Consider the following 21370-nt stretch of genomic DNA (forward strand, 5'->3'; position numbering starts at 1 on the left):
GGGACCAGCAGGGGGAGCGCGGGGTCTCTGGAGGAGGATCTCAGTAATGCTGAGAGAGACGCAGCAGCCCAGGCAGGAAGCAGCAGGGGAGAGAAAGGGGTGAGAGACACTTCGAGCGAAAATAGCGGGGAGGTGTCAGAAGCAACTGCAGGGAGACCCATGCTGCGCCGGAAGCTGCCACGTCGTGAGTCCAGGAGACGCGTTTCCGTTAAGGAACTTCTTTGCTGGAAGCGCTTCCGCAGACAGCCACTGTCAGACTCTACTAGTGACTAGAGCAGACATGTCTGAGGAGCTCTATCACACACAGAGGTTTGTGGGGTCGCACAAACTCTGAAGGGGCACAATTTTAAGCACAAGCAGCTAACCATCCCCTGACAGCAGTCTGACAGTCTCTGTACGCTGCCTGTGCAGGAGAAAGCATCATGAGCAACCCAGTCGGAACCGGAGACGCAGGGGTTGGAGCTGGTCCAAGCTTGGAAGAAAGGTATCAAGCTCTGGAGGTCCAACTTGCGCTGCAGACGGCGAGGCTCGAGGAGAGAAGGGCTCAGGATGCTGACAAAAAGGGGAGAACCACTCAGTTCCCCAGAAAGGTACCAGGATTGGTGCAGAAGTTTGGGGGGGACCCCAAGGATTACCATGCCTTTAGGACTGAGATGCAATATGCTCTGAATGTGCAGTTTGATGAGTTCCCTGATGAGGAATCGCGAGTTGCGTTCGTAATTGGGCATCTTGAGAAGGGGGCGCGGGACTGGGTTCGACCCCTGATGGCAACGCACAACGATATCCTAAAGGACACTATGAAATTCTTTCGTGCAATGGATATCATGTTTTCCAGCGATATTGAGGAAGGGGTGGTACGCAGACAGCTAATGGCTTGCAAGCAGGGAAGCAGATCTGTCCGTGAGTACTGGACTGAATTTACCATGCTGATTCACAGATTGGGGTGGGATTTATCGGCGGCACCCATTCAGATGCTATTTGAAGAAGGTCTTTCTTCAGCTGTGAAAGACGAGCTGGCCAGGAGCCCCAGGGCGGGGTCTATGGATCAGCTGACCAAATCTGCGCTGACCATTGGAGCGCGCCAGGAGGCAAGAGCCTTGGAGAGGCGGGAAGGGAGAGGGGAACGTTGGAAGGAGTTACGCATTCCAGACATTCCTGAGCCAGCTTTCCCGCCGGCAGAGCCGATGGAAATCGGAACAGCCCGCGCGCGCGCAGTTTCAAAGCCCAGTGAGGGGGCGAAGAAGGAGGGAAAGGGAGCCCGGAAATGCTATCTCTGCCAACAGCCAGGCCACTTTGCCAGAGTCTGCCCCCAGAGGAAGGAATGGCAAGGGATGGTGGGAGCTGTTGAGGGGGGAGAGCAGGGAGAAACGGAGCAGGTAAAAGCCAACGCCTGGTTGCCAGCAGGGCACTGCAGCCAGGCCAAAGAGCAGTGAAAGTGCCCCTTCCCCAAGTGCCAGTGCCAGAAGCTCCTCGACCTGCTCTAGTGATTGAAGTGTCGCTAGAGCTGCAAAATGGACACCCCCTAAAAATAAAGGCGCTGTTGGACTCAGGCAGCTCCTGCAATTTCATGAGCAAGGAGTTTGCTGCTGAACACCAGATACAGACTATCCCTTTAAGCAACCCCCTGCAGGTGACCACGATTGATGGCAGGGAACTGTTGGGAGGAGGCGTCAGCTTGCAGACCGTCCCAATGATAATGAGGGTGGCAAGGCACACAGAACTGATAGCGTTTAATGTGGCCACCTTGGGAGGCGCTCCCATTATTTTGGGAATGAGCTGGCTAGCCCTACATGATCCGCTGGTGGGCTGGCATCAAAGAGTGGTTTCCTTCGGTTCCGCACACTGCTTAGAACACTGCAGGGCGGAAAAGGGGTCAGCAGGGGCCCAAGCCACCCTAGCAGGGACGGAAGTGATGGAGAAGGGGAAGGTGCCACCACAGTATGCTGATCTCAGCGACGTGTTCAGCGAGAAGGAAGCGGACCAACTACCCCCGCATAGGCCCTGTGATTGCCAGATCAATTTACTCCCTGGAGCACAGCTTCCTGTAGGCAAGTTGTATGCCATGTCAGACAGGGAGATGCAGGAGTTGCGAGCGTTCATTGACAAGAACCTGAAGAGAGGCTTCATCAGAGAGTCCAAGGCAGCGGGGGGTAGCCCAGTGTTTTTTGTGGATAAAAAAAACACGGACAAGCCGAGGCTGGTATGTGACTTTCGGGCCCTAAATGCAGTGACAGAGCCGGCGGCTTTTCCTATGCCCAGGATTGATGATATTTTGACCAGGGTGCGAAAAGGAAAGATTTTTACAAAGCTGGACCTAAGGGGGGCGTACAACCTGATACGTATAAGGAAAGGGGATGAATGGAAGACCACCATGTTCACCCCTTTGGGGGCATTTGAATACCTCGTTATGCCTTTTGGATTACAAACAGGCTCCGCGTGTTTTCAAGCCTTTATGAACCATGTACTGGGGCCTTTGCTCTACAAGAATTGCGTGGCCTTCTTAGATGACGTGTTGGTGTATTCGGAGAATGAGGAGCAACATGTGAGAGACGTCAGAGAAGTGTTGAGCAGGCTGCAAGCCAACAGACTGTGGGTGAAACTGGAAAAGTGTCAGTTTCATACCAAGGAGGTGGAATTCCTGGGGTACCGCTTGTCAGACAAGGGGTTGGCCATGGACCCCGGCAAGGTTCAAGCGGTGCTGGAATGGAAAACACCCAAGACCAAGAAGGATGTGCAGAGGTTCCTAGGGTTTGGAAACTTTTATCGTAAGTTCATCCGAAACTTCGCCCACCTGACGGCGCCCATCACGGACTGTCTCAGCAGCAAAAAGAAGTTTGTTTGGACGGGGGAGGCGGAGCGAGCGTTTGAGGAACTGAAAAGGGCCTTCGCCTCTGACGAACAACTTCTACATGTGGATTTACAAAAAAAGCTGAGGGTCGAAACAGACGCTTCGGACAGAGCCATAGGGGCGGTGCTTCTTCTGCAGCCGGGGAAGGAGGGGTCAGAGTGGCGACCGTGTGCCTTCTTTTCGCGAAAGCTGAACAAATCTGAGAGAAACTACACGGTGCACGACCGGGAACTTCTTGCGATTTATGAGGCCTTCCGGAGATGGAGGCATCTACTAATTGGTGCACAACAGAAGGTGCAAGTGTGCACGGACCATAAGAATCTAGAGTATTGGAGAACTGCGCGAGTGCTCAACCAAAGGCAGTTGAGATGGGCCCAGGAGTTCTCCAAATTTAACTTTGAGATTTGTTACGTACCAGGCCCGGAGAACGTTAGGGCGGACGCTCTCTCACGCAAACCTGAATATTTGGAGGGAGAGGGTGCACCCGAAGAGACCCATGTTATTCCCGAGGACCGCTGGGTGTGTGGGGCGGCTTTGGTGGGGCAAAGGGAACTGGTAGAGGGAACGGTGCAGGATGAATACGCCCAGGACAAACTCAGGGGTCTCAGGAGGGAGGGAGACAAACCCGGGGGTTTTGAGGAGAGAAACGGGGCGTTGTACTACAAGGGAGCGTTATACATACCTGAAGGGGAATTGAGGGAAAAGGTACTCAAGCAACTGCACGATAGCCCCACAGCAGGGCATTTTGGGCAACACAAAACCATGTGGCTGGTTACCAGGGAATTCTGGTGGCCCAAGGTCAGGGAAGATGTGCGTGAATATGTGAGAGGGTGTGACCGATGTCAACGAGCCAAGGGGGAGAGGCGGGCACCGGCAGGTTTATTAGAACCACTACCCACGCCGGAAAGACCATGGGAGGCAGTGGCAATAGATTTCATGACTGATCTGCCCAGGTCCAAAGGGAAGACAGCCATTATGGTTGTGGTAGACCTGTTAACCAAGATGGCCCACTTTATAGCCTGCTCACATGCGGTCACAGCAGAAGAAACCGCTAAATTGTTTGTGGAAAATGTGTTTAGGTTGCATGGTGCCCCCTTGAGGGTGGTTTCGGACCGAGGGAAACAATTTATTTCCAGGTTCTGGAGGAAGCTCATGAGCTTATTGCATGTAGAGGTGAATTTTTCCACTGCCCGTCATCCAGAAACCAATGGGCAGGCGGAAAGAGCTAATGGTGTCCTCCAGCAATATTTGAGGTGTTATGTGAATGACAGAGAGAATGATTGGGTGGAGAAGCTGGCGTTGGCAGAATTTGCCTATAACAATGCAGAGAACGTGTCCACGGGGATGAGCCCTTTTTTGGCCAATCACGGGTGTCATCCCCGAGCCTTCCCAGGGGGAGAGGGGGAGAACTGGAGCGTTCCTGCCGCAGAACAGTTCGTTGAAGAAATGGAAGCGATCCATCGCCAGCTCCAACTTAATTTAAACAGGGCGAAGGAGGAATATAAGAGGCAGGCAGACAAAACCAGAAGGGAAGGGGAAAGCATTAGGGTGGGGGACCAGGTGTGGCTGTCCACCCAAGGGTTACCATTTAAAGGAGGTTGTAAGAAGTTAAGACCCAAAAGACTGGGCCCATTTGAAGTCACGCAACAGGTCAACCCAGTGGCTTTCAGACTCCGGTTACCGAACCACATGAAGTTGCACCCAGTGTTCCACAGATCATTGCTGTCACCGTATATAGGGGACAGAGAGGGGAGGGTCAATAGGGGACCAGCTATGGAAGAAAAAGAACACAGCTACCATGTAGCGGAGATTCTCGATTCCAGGTGGAGGGGAGAGCAAGTAGAGTATTTGGTAATGTGGGAAGGGGAGCCGGAGTCGGAAAACACCTGGGTCAGGGCAGAGGAGGTAGATGACGAGGTTTTGATTGAAACTTTTCATCAGAGATTCCCTAGAAAACCCCAGCCAGTGGCGAGGTTCCGGAGGGAATACTTCGCCACCACCGACGACGAAGAAGAGTTGGAGGGGTTCGCTGATTCCGAGGTGGAGGAGGATTCAGCGAGTCGGAACGAAGACCGATGGAGGGAATTGTTCGAGACGTCTGAAGATGAAGAGGATTCTTTTAGGGGTTTCAACTCCTCACCGCCCAGAGGAGAAAGTAGGGGCGGGGGAGAGGGGGGCCCTGGAGGGGAGGTGGATGTCAGGGAACTGACATCGGAGGAAAGGGAAGTGGTAAGGCTCCCAGAGACTGGGAGAGAGTCAACAGCCAAAGCAGGGACCAGCAGGGGGAGCGCGGGGTCTCTGGAGGAGGATCTCAGTAATGCTGAGAGAGACGCAGCAGCCCAGGCAGGAAGCAGCAGGGGAGAGAAAGGGGTGAGAGACACTTCGAGCGAAAATAGCGGGGAGGTGTCAGAAGCAACTGCAGGGAGACCCATGCTGCGCCGGAAGCTGCCACGTCGTGAGTCCAGGAGACGCGTTTCCGTTAAGGAACTTCTTTGCTGGAAGCGCTTCCGCAGACAGCCACTGTCAGACTCTACTAGTGACTAGAGCAGACATGTCTGAGGAGCTCTATCACACACAGAGGTTTGTGGGGTCGCACAAACTCTGAAGGGGCACAATTTTAAGCACAAGCAGCTAACCATCCCCTGACAGATTGCTTCACTCTGACTGTTCTCCAATATCAAGAAATCTGTTCTGGGGAATTGGTTTGCATTTGCTTATACTGACAAATCTTGGTAGCTCTTCCTCCGTCATTTACACTGTTGTAATCCAATAATTAAAGAGACACAAGTAAGCTGCTATTTCTACTGGAAAAAATCCAGATTCAAACCTTAGCAAAAACACCAAAGGCATGTCCCTTGAGCCATTTATGATTGGTAGAACTTTGTCTGGGGGGTGGGGGCGGAAATGACTTCAGAAGATACACAGGAATGTAGGGATTTTATGGAAGTAGATTTGCAGTGCTTTGCTTGCCAACTGTCTAATTAAATGGTTTTTCATCTGAAGGGCACTATCACCCAGCATAACAGTGGTCTCAGATTCTGAGCAGCATGAAGAATTATCAGTCAAGGGCCAATCTACATTTCTGGTGGCTATCAGAAAATTGGGCGTTGGGGAGGAAGAACAGAGGAATCTCCCTTGTACAAAGTCAAACCACTGGTCCACTTAGCTCAGTATTGTCTACACTGGCTGGCAGCAGCTCTGAGAGTTTTCAGACAGTTATTTTCCAGCCTTAACTGGAGATGCTAGGGATTGAACCCAGGGCCTTCTGAATGCAAAGCAGATGTTCTACTACTGAGCTATGATCCTTCTCAAGGTTCAGCATTGTCTGCAATTCTTCTACTCCTCCTCCCAAAAAGCTGGGAATCTTCGCCAGGGGCAAAAGAGCTGCAGGCAGAGTTCGAAACTCCCCTTGTTCTAGGCGTATTATGCGACAGGGAATTACATTAGTGTGAGCTGTTTCTGAGTTCTGTACTGCACCTAAGATTTCAGATTAAAACTGCTGAGGAACTCCCAGCTACTCTCTAAAGACTGGAGAAGAGACCCTCTTAAGAATATTAGGGGGGTGGGCAGGGGAAGGACTAGAACATGTGAAAAATGAACATGATATTTTAGCTGCAGTTCATTCGTTTTCAGCTTTCTATTCTTGTTATAAGAAAAAAAATGCCTAGACATTCCATTGTTGTGCCCATAACTTAGGCTTAAGGTGCCATTTAGCTCCTAGCTTTCACATATTTGTTTCTAACACTGACTGCACGGATTTTATGGAACAGATTATATACACATACCTCTTGCCTCTTTTCAGCTGCAGTGTAAAAAGTGGTAATTTGGGCTCGTATGCTGCCAACAAAAGGTATACTGGCCTTGACACTAACATAGTTTCCTATAATATAAGCTATATACGAGACCTATCAATGTCAGCTCAGTAATTGGCCACAAATAATATCTGACTTCTTCATAGTCTGCAATGGTACACTAAAATTAAAACTGCCTTGTTGGAGCAGACCAATGCCAGGAGGGACCAGACAAATGCCCTTGAAGATTTATTTATTTGAAGAGGTATCATTTGCTTTTCAACTCAAATGCCTTCTGAAAGCAGAGAACGGTATGAAAAACCATCTGGTACTTAGATGTGTACCACCGCTGAACACTGAGGATCCATATAGCTGTCATATTAAATAGCCACTGATCAATCAATTCTCTGCCCACTCTATTTTTAAAGCCATCTATGCTAGTGGCCATTACAAAGAAAAGGAAGCAAAAACAGAAGGCTATATGTTTATAACTGACATAACTATTTCAGAGTACTGAAAAATCTGCCTTTCTTTAGGTTGTGTCTACACTACAGTCTATAAACTTTCACTGGTTAAATAATCATTGCTCCCTCACTTCTAGGTGCCTGAAGGATCTGAAAGGGAAGTTTCTGAGGAACCTCACAAAATGAAAAGATTCCCTGGCAAAACCCATGAGTGATCCATTTGAAAGCTGGTTAATATTTCTTTGTGGCTATGGACAGTGAATCTAGAGACTGGCTTTAAACACTAAGGAATGGTCCTTTTGTGCTTTAACTTCCATATATAGTTACTTACATAAAGAAAGGAGAGGGGTCCACTGAACCTTTTAGTCTTAATTCCAAGCAGATACTTTAATTGGGATGTAAAGACGTGCACAGCTGCAGCAGTGGTGAATCCCCGGACCAGGGGCTCCGTAAGATAAATAGCTACAAATCCAAATCGAAGGAGTCCTAAACACAACTAATGAAAAGAGAGAAGAGACATGTTCAAGGAATCATCATTTAAAAGCCAGCACAGGACAATATCATAGAGAATCCATGTTCTGGTGGGTTGCACAGTGTGTGGTTATAGAAGCGGCAAGCATAAACAGCAGAAGTCTTAGGAAAGCAGGGAATAATTATTGTCTTTAAGTTGGATGAAGTGATAGCAGGACACCTATAACCAAGGTGGCTTGCGAGGATTTCCGGAGGTCATGAGACCTCCCGGGCTCTTCCATACTTCTTTGCCACTCCATGTGACCAATGAAAGCAACGCAAGTTATATGTTTCTTGGAATAAAATGTTATTTTTAAAGGAGAACGAAGTCTACCTAGTTGTGCTTACTACGTGACCTGGTTACTTGCCAGTAAGTCTAGAACAGCATACCTTGTTCTCCTCATTCCACAGCCCAACACGAAAACACAGACTGAAGCTATTCCCCCAAAATGTAGGTTGAAAGGATACATCCCATGCCATTTTAGATCCTGAATGGAAAACCAGGTGGATGAACCAGGGGCTTACTCAGGTGGAGTTCCGCACAGCAATATTCAAATCTTTTGGGAAGCAATATTCAAAACTGCTCCTAGACCAACGGTGACGTTACCTGTATGATCCCTGAGAGCAAGGTAACTGCAACAGCTACTTTCACCCTCATGTCATCTCTGGCACTGTTTTCAAGATCTGTGTTATTAGTAGAGTTGGTGTACGTATTGGCAAACATTTCATCAGGGGCTTCCCTGACAGCAACTCCGCCAATCATCAGGCTGATTACAGCAAAGGTTCCTGCAAGAGTGTGGATTGAGAGGAGATATATGTTTATTATTACCAGGGAATCCTACATGTTTTTGCTAGATCACATATATTTCAGCTTCTGAAAAGAAAATTTAATCATCTTCCTTATTGCAGTTATACACACACACACACACACACACACACACACACACAAGCACACACACCAACACCACTTTATGGGCCTGAATTAATATTTCCATCAATGTCATAGAATCATAGAATTGTAGAGTTGGATGGGACTCTGAGGGCCCATCTAGTCCAAAGCCCTGCAACACAGGAATTCAAATGCCAATGAGAAGTTTTCAGTTACTGAAAAGGAGTTGACAAAAACAAGGCAAAATATATTTGCTAATCATCATCATCATCATCATCGTTTATATAGCATTTGAGTTTTCAAAGCACCACACTTATTTGCACTACCCTGGTTCTCACAGAAACTTTGCTGAATTACAAGCCATTAAAAGTGATCACATTTGACACACAATGAAATTAAAATGGCACAAAAGTGAGCTGCCTAAGGACGTACAACAGTGATGGAAAAACTCTGCTCCCCCAAATATTGTTGGATTCCAGCTCCCATCATTCCTGACCACTGGCCATGTTGGCTCAGGTTGATGTAAGCTGGACTCCAACAACATCTGGAGGACCTCATCTTTCCCACCATTGCCATAGTTAAGATGGGGCCAAATAAATGTTAAATGTTGGGGCAGCAGTTGATGCATGGAGGTTATGGGCCACTTCTGTGCCCTGGTGCTGCAGCTGTGACTTTGGCATGATGAATACAAGTAGATTTGACTTCAAAACTTTAAAAATGGCATCGAGTAAGAAGATGGAACAGTGGGCAATACTCATCTGGGGTTGCAACTGTTTCTGATGCAGAAGTGCATTTTGTTAATCTGACCTTTAAAGAAAACAAACGCTTGCATGCTAAAATATTTACCTATTGATATGTGTCTGGAAGTTCCAAAAAAAGTGTACAGAAAGACCGGATAAAATGAAGAATATAGGCCAAATACTGGGGGTACTGCTGCCAGTAATGCATAAGCTAATCCTGAGAGACAGAGAGAGAGAGAGAGAGAGAGAGAGAGAGAGAGAGAGAAAGAGAAGCATTGGTGAAACGAACTCAGATTCAACACTAATTATTCAAATGAAAAAAATGTTCATATACATGCCACATTGATAACAGATACTGTGCCCAGACAATCACAATGTACAGTCTCCCCACTCCAATACATCCTTCATCAATAACTAGCAGGACAGTCAATAGTATGAAGAGAAGAAAGTGGTGAAGCGAAACTGAACCATCAACCAGCTCCCAGGGCTTCAGCCACTGCTCCTCTGCCCTGCCCCACTTGCCAATGAGGTAGCAACTGGGGAAGGCAAGCAGACCTCATCGGAGCAGGGGCAGGGGGCAATTTTAGCCTTAGAGCCTGTACATGCTAGTCCTTAAAATACAACTAGTATATGCTTTTATGTAGGAACTACTCCCCTGAGTCTTCTTAGAATTGGCCAGTCCAATATTCATTCAGATTTGAATTCACTCTGGGAGAGAAGAAGGAAAAAATGGCAGGAAGAGGGGGAAATATTCTGCAGAAAAAACTGCACATCTGTTGTTCACTCAGCTTAATTATTTATTCTGCTTGCTTACATGTACTAAAATAAGGACATAATCTGATGGTGGTATAGATTGTGGAGTCAAAAGTCTGTGTGTCATCGGGACTTGCCACATTAAGAGTCACCAAAAATCCTATAAAGGACGAATATTAAACTAATTCAGCAAAACAGCTTCACTCACTACTGCAGGCCATCAACTGTGAAACCTGACATGTTTTAACTATGGTGAATGCACTAGTTAAATGCACTACCCTCAAAGGGTAGTCATTGCAATGACAAAATTGTTGATTTTATTACAGAAATACACAATTTTCATACAGGAGGACTTTTAAACAAGATATTTCCATTGTGGAAACTGAGGGTGTTTATTCCCATTAGATGAATGCAACGTCTCAGTTGATTGCCATATGAGGTGTACTGCATTATGCATCCCCCAAAGGCATGTGACACCCTCATGAAAAGTGACTGTACAATCGGCTGGAAGCTGACTGTCTCCAAAAGATCTCTCAAGGCTGTTCTGAAGATTCCAAAAAGAAGACTAAAGTTTAAAAGTTAAATTTCACTAACCTTGAGGAAGCTGCATGACCCCAGTGCTTATTCCTGAGATAATGTCTCCCAGCAAATACTCCTTCACTGGATAGCGGGGGAGCCATGTAAAAATAGGTAAAAAACTACACAGAACAGATTTGGCTTTCTTGGAAGAACAACTGAAAAATACAAGAGGGGGAGAGAAAAAGTTGTATCAGCTGAAAATGTACATTTTTTGTGTACGGGCAGAAAATACCTTAATCATAGGAAATATATTGTATCTACTATGAGAATGCAGAATGAGTCCTTGTATGTTCTCTACCTATTATTTTAAAGAACTATTTGACAGTGAAATGCCAGCACATTAGAAGATTATGCTCTTCCCTCTGGCATGCTAACTTTCTCCAGAACAGTGTGGGAGGTGACTCTGGGGCCTACAGGGGGAAATCTAAAAAATGCTTTCACACAAACCCAATTTTGCCAGTAGGAACCTCCCATGAACAGAAGGAGCCCTTCAGTGAATGGAAGGGCAATTTGGCATCCATACCAATTAATCTACTGACTGCATAAATAGCTAAGATGTCCTACCGACAAGAACGTGCTATCTTCTGAGCAAGAGGCAGAGAGGTCTTCTCCTTCTTGTGCAGTTGCTTTTGTAGGGTTCCTTGGTTATATACGCGCCTTTCCACACAGTATCTCTGGTCCAACACATGGCAAGTTTCATCCTCTACAGCATGTTCCATAGTACATTTCAGGGAAAGGGAACTGAAGAGTTGCTCCTCGAAGATGCTATCAAAATATAAGCATTTTTTAAAAGGACAATTTAAAGAAGTGCTTCCTTCTGCGGAAGAGAATAACTGAGAGTACTTTCATATAAAGAAAGGAGGAGACACAAACCTACTCCTGGGCCCTCTGCCCCACAAAGAGGTTATCTCAAGACCAACTTCTCTGCGAGAGAGAGCCAGGAGAGGGAGGGACCACACGTCTACTCTTCCTTCAGCTAGACTCTTCCCTCTCCTGGGGCCGTACAAGCCCAACTATCCTGAGAGAGAGAGACTGAAGAACTAGGAGACCGAAGAACTAGGAGACTGAAGGAGGAAGAAGGGCACTGCAATCACCACACACCTGTCTCTTCTTTCCACATGGACCACGGAAGAACAACTGCTCTGTGAGTATGGGTGACACCACAAAGTCACCATTACATACTAGTTTACGGTTCAACCAGAATGTCCTGTTCCTCCACACCCACCCCCTGAGACCATGCAACATCAGAAGACAGAAGAAGAGCAAAAGAAAATTGTAAGCCTTCTCCCTGGTCATCTCAGAGATGCCCCTACTATGGCAGAAGCAGGCAGATGACAGACTTACTGGTAGATCTCAGGGAGATTTCCAGATCATCAAGGGTTTCTATCTCACAACTGTTGAATCATAACAAGAAATGTGACTTTTCACATCTAAATTAGACTGCTGAAATGAAGAAAACCAACCAGGCTTATGGGTGAAAGGACTATGAATTCACTCCCCCAGGATCAAAATGTGCTCACTGTTCTTTAATTCTATCTGTAACTTTTAGCAGATAATATCAGAGGGTGACTCTTGTGGGGAAAGCCAGGTGGCTGGTGGTTTCAGAGCTATTCTGTCACACAAGCACCCCTCCCAAATTTAGGCAACTTGTTTGGGGACACACAAAATTGTGGTATAGGCAGGACTCATTGCCAGAAGTGGGCATGACCATATGAAAAGATAAATAAATGCCTATGTCTGGCAGCAACCTTCCCTTATGTTGTAAATATCAACCTGCTCAGGCTCCAAGATCTGCAGGATCAGCCACTCTGAAGGTCCCACCAGTAACTGTGCCACACTGGGTCTTTTCTCTGGTAGCCAGGAATAGTCCTCTTTCCCATCACTATGGTGTCAACACTACATGATTTTTTATGCCAGTTGACGACATCTTCATTCACCAAGATATTTGGGGGCAATTTATCAGTCCTGCCCATTTGTAATGGGGGATTGGTTGCTGCTATTGGCTGGCTATGGATTTTAATACCAGTTTTAATGTGTTATTCTGTTTTGTAGCTTTAATAATTTTATGTATGTAAACCACCCTGAGGTTATTTTTGATGAAGTGTGTTATAGAAATTTATTGAATGAACGAATTGAGAGCTCATACCAAGAACAAACTTAGCTGGTCTCTAAGGTGCTACTGGACAATTTTTTTATTTTTTATTTTTATATATATTTCTACTGCGTCAGACCAACATGGCTACCTACCTGAATTGAGAACAGTTTGTCAGGAATCTCCCCTCCCAATATACACAATGCTGGGATATCACAATAATACACCATAGCATAGATGTTCTGAAGCAAAGTCAATATTTGGGGATGGAAAAAAATCAGCCCCTCTGTGTTCCCATAAAGGAAAACAAAGAATGAAAAGCTGCTCTTGAGCAATCTCAGTGCACACCTGAAAAGACTGAACAGACAACCATAAAAGCTACAGCAATACTTATCTGCCTAGTAAGAATTATTGGGTGTATCCAAGAGACCAAACACAAAGACTTAATAACTGATGGCTCTTAAATGTGACTGATAAGTCAGGCTTTGAAAGGGCTTCTTGCCACTTATCAACTTGAAAGTGTTAGAAGAATAGATGCATACTGCAGAGTTATATCACCCGGAGATACTGTATATAAAAGCAAGCTCACCTTTTGATTCCCAAAGAACAAAATATTGTTATAGCAGCCATATGCCTTTGTTAGACTAACAGCCCAGGATAACTGGTGGCTTTTTGTCGATGGAAACTATTAGTTAGGTGCTGGTCTGCTGGTAAAGGTAAAGGTAAAGGTACCCCTGCCCGAACGGGCCAGTCTTGACAGACTCTGGGGTTTGTGCGCCCATCTCACATCTATTGGCCGGGGGCCAGCGCTGTCCGGGGACACTTCCGGGTCACGTGGCCAGCGTGACAACGCTGCTCTGGCGAGCCAGAGCCGCACACGGAACGCCGTTTACCTTCCCGCTGGTAAGCGGTACCTATTTATCTACTTGCCCCCGGGGGTGCTTTCGAACTGCTAGGTGGGCAGGCGCTGGGACCGAGCAGCGGGAGCGCACCCCGCCGCGGGGATTCGAACCGCCGACCTTTCGATCGGCAAGTCCTAGGCGTTGAGGCTTTAGCCCACAGCGCCACCCGCGTCCCTGCTGGTCTGCTGGTAGCTAGGGGAAATGCATTGTTTTTGAATGACATCCCTGCGGTAATTTGGAGAATTTGACACTCCTTCACCTAAGAGGGTGGTCCAGGGATGCATTGGTGGAAAAGAGCACCTGACAATTTGAAGAAATAAGTGGGGAGCTGGCTTAAGGCATCTAGGGTTGCAAGGCCACTCTCTGGGAACCTGATGTAAGGTGGAAGAACTGCTGCCCTTTAGTAACGCTTCAGTCTCCACATGCTTTGTTTGTATATTTATAAATAAAGAAAATACTACAAAAATGCAAGAAGTATTCACTGCTTTCTTCTCATGTTTTTGGTTAAGTGAGATTCTGTACACCACCTTAATATAGTTGTTTGTATAGAAATAAAATAGTAATAATAGATTGCAAACTAAATGCAGAAGTGCTGCTCCAGGAATTTCTCATTGGTCAGAGAGAAGATGCCTCCCCGTCCCGTTGAAGTCTTGCTTATCAGGGTTGCATGGCTGCAGCTTCTGGGTTCTGGAAAGATCTCTTGAAAGGGCTGCAAGATCTCACTGAAACCTGCAGCCACTTCTCCTTCCTTCTCTAGCAATGACAGGGTGTGGGCAGGGTCCCCACCCCTTGCCCAGGAGAAGTGAGGAGAAGAAGGCATCACTTCTCTTCACTTCTCCAGCAGCAGCAGGGCTGGGTGTGATGCCCATGGGGGAGCCATCGCTTGGGATTCTGCTGCCCAAGGTGGATGCCTCAGTCCACTTCATAGGCTGGCCAGCCCTGATTGCTGGACATCACAAATGCAATTTCCAAAGGAAAAGAATCAGGAGTGTGCCCTCTCGAGTCTCCTTTTGCAAACGTGGCTTGAGGTAGGGGTTCAAAGGAAGAGCTTTTGGAGACATGGGTTGAATTCAAGCTGAGCTTGTGACAGAACAATCAGAAGTGCATTCTAAGTGTGCTCCCAATTCTTCCTTTGAAATAAAAAATCGGCCCTTTTTGAACTTGGCACCTTTTCCCGTTGCCATGCAGGCACAAAATTTAAAAACTGCCAACTTTTGACTACAAAGGAAGAGCACGCTCACTACCTCCTTTAACTGCAGCTTGAAAGTTTCAGACATAATTTGATGTTTCCTGTGCCTAACATCATATATGATGTAAAACATGACTCTTTTATAGATTCTTAGTGCATATACGGTAGATTTTTTCAAAACAACACTCTGGTTAACTGCAGTTATACTCATGTAAAGTTTACCTTTTGACTGTGGGTTACTGCATCTGCTTACCAAAACAAGAGGAACTGGCACTGCCCTGCAGCAGAATGCAGAAACTGAAGTTTAGCACCTGAGCAACACTGAACTGGTAGGATGAAGGGACACCAGAACCATCCTCAAAGATGGTACTTTAAATCCCTGGTTTGAATTCATGAAAGGGTCAGATAGTACAGTTATCTAGTGGATCCAATTTGGGACCCTCTTTCTCCCAGAGTGGATTGTCAGGAAAATGAACCATAATCAAGGCAAACCCCTTTATGCATGTGGACTCTGTGTACCAAATGCATTTCTGAATCATTTTGAAAGCTCCACAGATTTCATCCAGTTTGTGTGTACTAGGGCTGATTTACATATTAAATACCATCAAATCAAGGCTTGCCACTGAGTGTACACTTCACAGGGAGCTGCAGCCAAACCTGCCTCTGATATGCATGCTAGATATCTATATTCCTGAATACAAATTTGTAGATTGCATGTTTAGGTGCACACTTTACCCAACCCCAGTTAAAACAAAAGCAAACTGTAGCCTGGGGACATTGTGTAAGCACACCAGCAACATATGAAGCATCAATGCCACAATGATTAGGAAAGGCTTGCACAGCAAATATGCCAGAATGAACTCTTCATGTTACTACTCTGGAGCACGAGCAGTAGAATGTGAGCAGCATAAAAGGTCAGACAGCATAGTACCCAGATATTTATGCTCAAATGTTTGCATTTTCTCCTCCTCTGCTCCATCTAGACCAAATCGCCAAGGGTGCACAAAACCACTAACAGTCTTTACTGCAGTGAAAGTCATGGCAAATGTGTGCTAACACATGGTGTTCTATGTAGTGCTTCCAAATCACATAAGAAAAATGATAGAAAGATGCAGTTCAACAGCAAACCCTCAGACCCTTGTCCCCAAGCCACTTCCTTCATGAGTCAATTCATAGTCAAGTTACTTGTTCTGATGATTGGCCTTTCCTGGTATGCCCAGAAGAGTCACAGACCCATCATGACACAGCCTCAGCCTAACCTCTCCCATTAGGGTATGTTTACATAGCTGGGAGGACTCATGTTGATCATTCTGGAGTCTTAGCCCAAGTTAACAACCCCTGTTTTCACAGGCAGGAAATTCAAGTTAATTTTATTATAAATGTTTTATTTCAAAGTATCTATCACAGGTCACTCATGGAACACGTTTAGGTCACACTGCAGTTATGGAGAATTTTGAACTCCACCCAAGATAATGGCTAAGGCCATGATCTCTGGAGACATTCACACAGAAGTACTTAACTTCTATAACTGAGAAGAAACCACAGGACACATTCAAGCCCTGACTAAACCAGATTTTTTTAAAAAATGTACTCCTTTTCTGCCATGAGTTATTTTAAATAATTGACAACAACTTTTAACTGCTTCATTGCAATATATCAAGAGACTCAATGCAATCACTTGTGGAATGAATTTTCACAATGGATTTTTATCATACTACATGTATTAATTGGCTTACCAATGCTAGGATATCTGTGTTATCAACACAACTGGTGTGTGTGTGTGTGAATGGCCACTGTTTATAGCATAAATATCACCACCTGTAGTATTTCCTTCTGACCTCACTATTTACCCCCCCCCCCAAAAAAAAAATCATATACACAGACATAAACCCTTGCAACCCAGGATAGCATTTCATGCATTTGGTGAGAACTGCAGTCCACGAAAGCTTGTACCATAATGTATTAGTTTTTAAGGTGTCACAATACTTATCATTTTGCTGCAAGAGATTGACACAACAAGCCATCTAGACAGAATCATTATTGATCTTTAAAATGGGCTATCAATGACCTGACATTTCATGTTTAAATGCAATGAATGTTCACTTCCAAAGTTGCATTTTCCTTAAATGATTTTGTCCCTCAGAGTCCCAATATGCTATCAGCAGTGTGTATGTTTGTTCTAGGGAAAGGTTCAGTTTTAAAAGGTCACTAATGCCCATTTGTGGACCACGTGTTTCTTATGTGCCAAGTTGATTAAACAGTTCAATAATCTGCAAGGCACTAAGTCTTTCCACTATTCGTTTAGATAAGTGATGGTTCCAGTTCTTGGCATAAATGGCTTGCAGGCTCCCTTCTGAGAAAAGAGTGAGAGGTCTGAGTTGTTAATTTTCTTGTTGTTCCGTGGTGTTCCTCATGCTGACACTGGCCTGAAGACTGATCTGACCAACCCATTTAGCTTGGCAGGTTCATAGAGCAAATGAAGTTTCTAGCCAAGTTCACATTCCAGAGTCAATACTGGTTTGCTGATGGGAACATACAGAGGTGAACTAGGCACATGCCAATAACAAGATGAGAAAAGGGCAAGTATTCTCCTTTCAATGGCAGAATAATGCAAATAATATTGCTTAGAGCAGGCATGGCCAAACTTGGCCCTCCAGCTGTTTTGGGACTACAATTCCCATCATGCCTGGCCACTAGTCCTGTTTGCTAGGGATGATGGGAGTTGTAGTCCCAAAACAGCTGGTCAAGTTTGGCCATGCCTGGCTTAGAGGATCTAACTATCTCTCCCCTTCCCTACCCTTTGTCTAGTTCAAGCCTAAATCACTCTCTCTCTCGTTGTAGTGTTCAAAGGGATGAGAGTATTCTAGCCCAACCCCCTGCAATGCAGGAATCTTTTGCCCAGGACCCTGAAATTAAGTCTCCTGCTCTACCAACTGAGCCATGATGCTGGTCACCAGCTCTCATAATCTCTGACCATTAGCCATGCTGGCCGGGGCTGATGGGAGCTGGAACCTAAATGCATCTAAAGGGCCGCAGATCCTCCATCCCTTGCCTGGTTGGTCGAAATGGAGAACAGGACTGTGATTTCTGGGTAATGTTGATAATTCTGGGCTTCCACTTTTCCTGTCTAGTATAGTGCATTCCGGCTCCATCCTTACTCATCTTGGAATTATGTCAAATACTGGTGCATATTGAGGGAAATATTGGCAATATAGGCAAATACTGAGGGAATACCAGTGGGAGGCTGTGTACACACCATACGTAGTTTACCTCTCACGGAGCTATATTTCCCAACACAAACTAAGTTATTGAGATACTGTAGGGGAAGTAATGTGCTTGATATGTATGGTGTGCATGCAGTCCAAGTCCTTGCTGTGCTTGTCATACTAAATCTTAATTGCCTTGATAGCACAATGACAATCATTCTCTATAAAAGCAGTCATCTACTGACTATCTGCATAACTATCCTACAATTACAGAAGCTTTGCACTACACTTTAAAATGTTTTACCCCAGTGAATCCAAGTGCTTGTGTGCATGTACTATATGTGGCAGGGGTGCCAATCTTTATCGGCCCATGAGCTCATTTGATTTTGGATTGAGTGCCATGGATGCCATCCCTTCTGGTAACCTCTCTCCATTTCCTTTAGTTCAGTACCAACCTCCAACTCCTCAGAGAGAGATAAAAAGCATGCACACACTTTACTTTTCTAAGGGATCTTAGAATTAATATGAGCCTTGAAAAGCACATAGAACTAAAAGAAGAATTGGGAAAATACCATAATTTCAACTTCCTCCTTCAGCTCGATGTATTTTTCAAGGGAAAAGCATGTAATCACCCACACCACCTCATGACCAAGAGTGCTCCGAGGCTTTGTGGGAAGACTTCAAGGGTGCTTTCGCAATCACAGGCACCACACTGGCAAGCCCTGGTCTGTGAGGCTGTTTAAGCTCCTGTATGCAGGATAGTTTTTATGGATATGTTAACTCCTGAATGGCCAGTTTTGTGGTAAATCAAGTTTCATTTGCCGGGTTTGTACCAATTTTTATCAATGGTTTTGGAGGCATGAGGGAATTGTATTTAGAATGTTCATATACTTAATGCTTTTCATTAAGTGTATTTTTTGCTGGAAGATTTGTGTGTTCTAAGCAGGCACACTAAGCCAGCTCTGGCTTAACTGAGAGCTGTCCAGCAGAGGTTTTCCTGCAATCAGTACATTTTGATGCCTTACAACCAAGAGGCTATTTGTTTGATCACCAAAAGATTTTTGTGCATTCAAAACATGCACCTAGCAGGTCTAATATACTTTCACAGTTAAAATATACTTGCCTTTATGTACAGAAGCTTGGACAGAAAGCACCATAAAAATGCAGAACATTAATAAATATCGGGCAGATTTCTTTATTCACAATACAGACTACTTTGTTCCTTATACTTTGATTGTACTACGACAACTTAAGGGCCCCTTTATTCTCAAGGATTTATGAACACACTATTAAAGTTTTAAACAAACAACCTTAAACAAAGGAAAAAATAGAAGGCTATGTTGCTGGGGAATGAAAAAGTGGAAAGGCAACTAGAAGGGGGGAAATCAGATTATGCTGGAAATGATTGTGGGATTTGGGAAAAACAAAAAAGTTTTCAAAAGCTAGTGATTACCGGTAAGTGATTTTCAGCTCATTTTGGAATTCTTGCCAGTGGTTCTCCCTAGAATCTAGAGCCAGGATCTTTAGCTGTGGGCTAAAGATTCAGGTATGGGGTTTCCCCCATCAGTGCTTCCGATTACAGGCTCTTTGCTCTTCCTCAAATACGTCAATGGAGTTGAATACTTTAGTCAGCCAGTCTCGCTTGTATATTGATACAAGTTGTAAACCTTATCCTACTGATAAAAGTGTGATAAAAGCAATGCAAGCAACATAAAGATGAAAAGAGGAAGTGCGGGATGCAGTTAACAGGGTGAAACCGAGGGAGGGGAGGCGAAAGAACTGCAGGAGGGGAAGTTATCAGGGAAGGATGGCAAATGATGGGCTAAACCTTGAGGAGGCTTCTCATGGCAAAGCGGCACTTAGAAAGGAGCTTCTTGCAACTTCTGAGCAAGATAAAAAAGTTCCTTCCAGTAGCACCTTAAAGACCAAGTAAGTTAGTTCTTAGGTCTTTAAGGTGCTACTGGAAGGAATTTTTTTATTTTGACTATGGCAGACCAACACGGCTACCTATCTGCTTCTGAGCAAGAGGTGCGATTAGACCCAGGTCCCGGGCGAAATCTGCTAAGGTGGGCAGGCTCTCTTTTTTGCAAGCAAGGTTGGCAGCCCCAATGAACAGGGACTCATCCCTTAGAACCTCTTTTCTTAAAACCAAGGTTCCTCCCTGAACTTTGCGAAACAAACCTTGGGGGCCACTTCCACACCCCAAGCCAGCCTCACCCATTAGCAGGGCAAAGGCTTCCTGCGGGCACGACTTTCTAAACAAGCCTGACTCGGACACATCGCCAGGCAGGGACTAAACAGATTTAAATTAACAACAAGCAGCAGCAACAATAATAATAATCAGGAGGCTTCCTTCCTCTCTCTCCGAATGAGGTTTCTCCTCACACACCCCAAATTCATTTTTTTTTTGTTAAATAAAAAAACTGGCCCTGCTCCTTAAAAGCAGCAGCCTGACCGGCGAGTAGACCAAGCGAGAGGAGGAGCTGCTCCGCGCACCGTTTCTAACCTCTCTGCCGGGACAAGTTTTGCTGGTCCTTAAAAGGGGATCGCGCACACACTTGAAAAGCCCCGAGATCAACTCGGTCCGAAATCTGTTCTCTCTGAGGAGGCGGCGGTCCCGAAAGCTGTTACTCACTTATTTTACTTACTTATTCGGTCCCAACCCGCCGAGTCTCGACCACCCGCCGCCTCCTTCCTTTCCCCCGTTGCCTTAATTTTTTTCTTTTACCCCTCTTTCTCTCACAAACATACAATGAATAAATAAATGAAGATTTAAAAAGGCGCCTCGCGCTCCTCGCGCCTCACCTTCTCCGCCTCCTCGCGGCCTCCCGAGGTCGCTTCGCCGCCCAAGCCCAGTAGCAACAGGAGCGGCGGCGGCGGCGGCCTGTTAAACGGTAACCTGAGGTAACTCTCCGCCCTCAGCCGGAGCTCTCCTCCTCCTCCCGGCAGCCCAAAATTAGGCATTACCAAAACACACAGACACACTCACATATCAAGGGCGGGCCTTTAGGGTTTCTTCACCCCCCCCCATTCCCCGTGGCAGGGGCTGCTGGGACCGGTAGTTCCCGCGTCCGTTCAGGGCACGAGCGACGGAGCGGGAGGCAACTACAAGTCCCAGCATGCCTCTCGAGGCGACCTCGGTGGCGCTGGGCCTGAGGTAAAAGCCGGGCATCTCTCTCTCGTTCGAAATGGCTTGCTAAGCTTCTTCTCGGCCGAGGGGCTCCTCTTTCCGTCAGCGGAGGGTCCGGTCCGGGGCTCTGGACGTTGTTCGCAGATGAATCTCGCGAAAAGGGAGGCTGAAAATGACCCCCCCCCCCCGGTTTTGAAAGCGGACCCAGGGGAGAGCCGCCGTTTTGTCCACCCGTGTCGAGGGGTCGCGCGTGACCAGCTGGTTGTACAGGAGTTTC

At 46.0% G+C, this 21370-nt stretch overlaps 1 protein-coding gene across 2 annotated transcripts in view; it reads right to left on the reverse strand.

Annotated features, from left to right (window-relative positions):
• Positions 1-21123, reverse strand: part of SLC26A5 (solute carrier family 26 member 5) — a 44975-nt gene extending 23852 nt beyond the window's left edge. The window contains exons 1-6 of one of the 2 annotated variants that reach the window (XM_082239648.1): positions 20953-21123; positions 11139-11339; positions 10590-10729; positions 9349-9459; positions 8221-8399; positions 7435-7599 (exon numbers count right to left, since the gene is read on the reverse strand). In XM_082239648.1, the coding sequence (XP_082095774.1) occupies positions 7435-7599; positions 8221-8399; positions 9349-9459; positions 10590-10729; positions 11139-11293 (750 nt within the window). In that variant the 5' untranslated portion in view covers positions 11294-11339; positions 20953-21123. Of the gene's footprint in view, positions 1-7434; positions 7600-8220; positions 8400-9348; positions 9460-10589; positions 10730-11138; positions 11340-20768 lie in introns of both variants that reach the window. The other variant, XM_082239647.1, reaches the window with a different exon arrangement.
• Positions 21124-21370: the final 247 nt, after the last annotated feature.

The sequence above is a fragment of the Podarcis vaucheri genome (genome assembly GCF_965113315.1).
Source record: "Podarcis vaucheri genome assembly, chromosome: 10".
Taxonomy (NCBI): Eukaryota; Metazoa; Chordata; class Lepidosauria; order Squamata; family Lacertidae; genus Podarcis; species Podarcis vaucheri.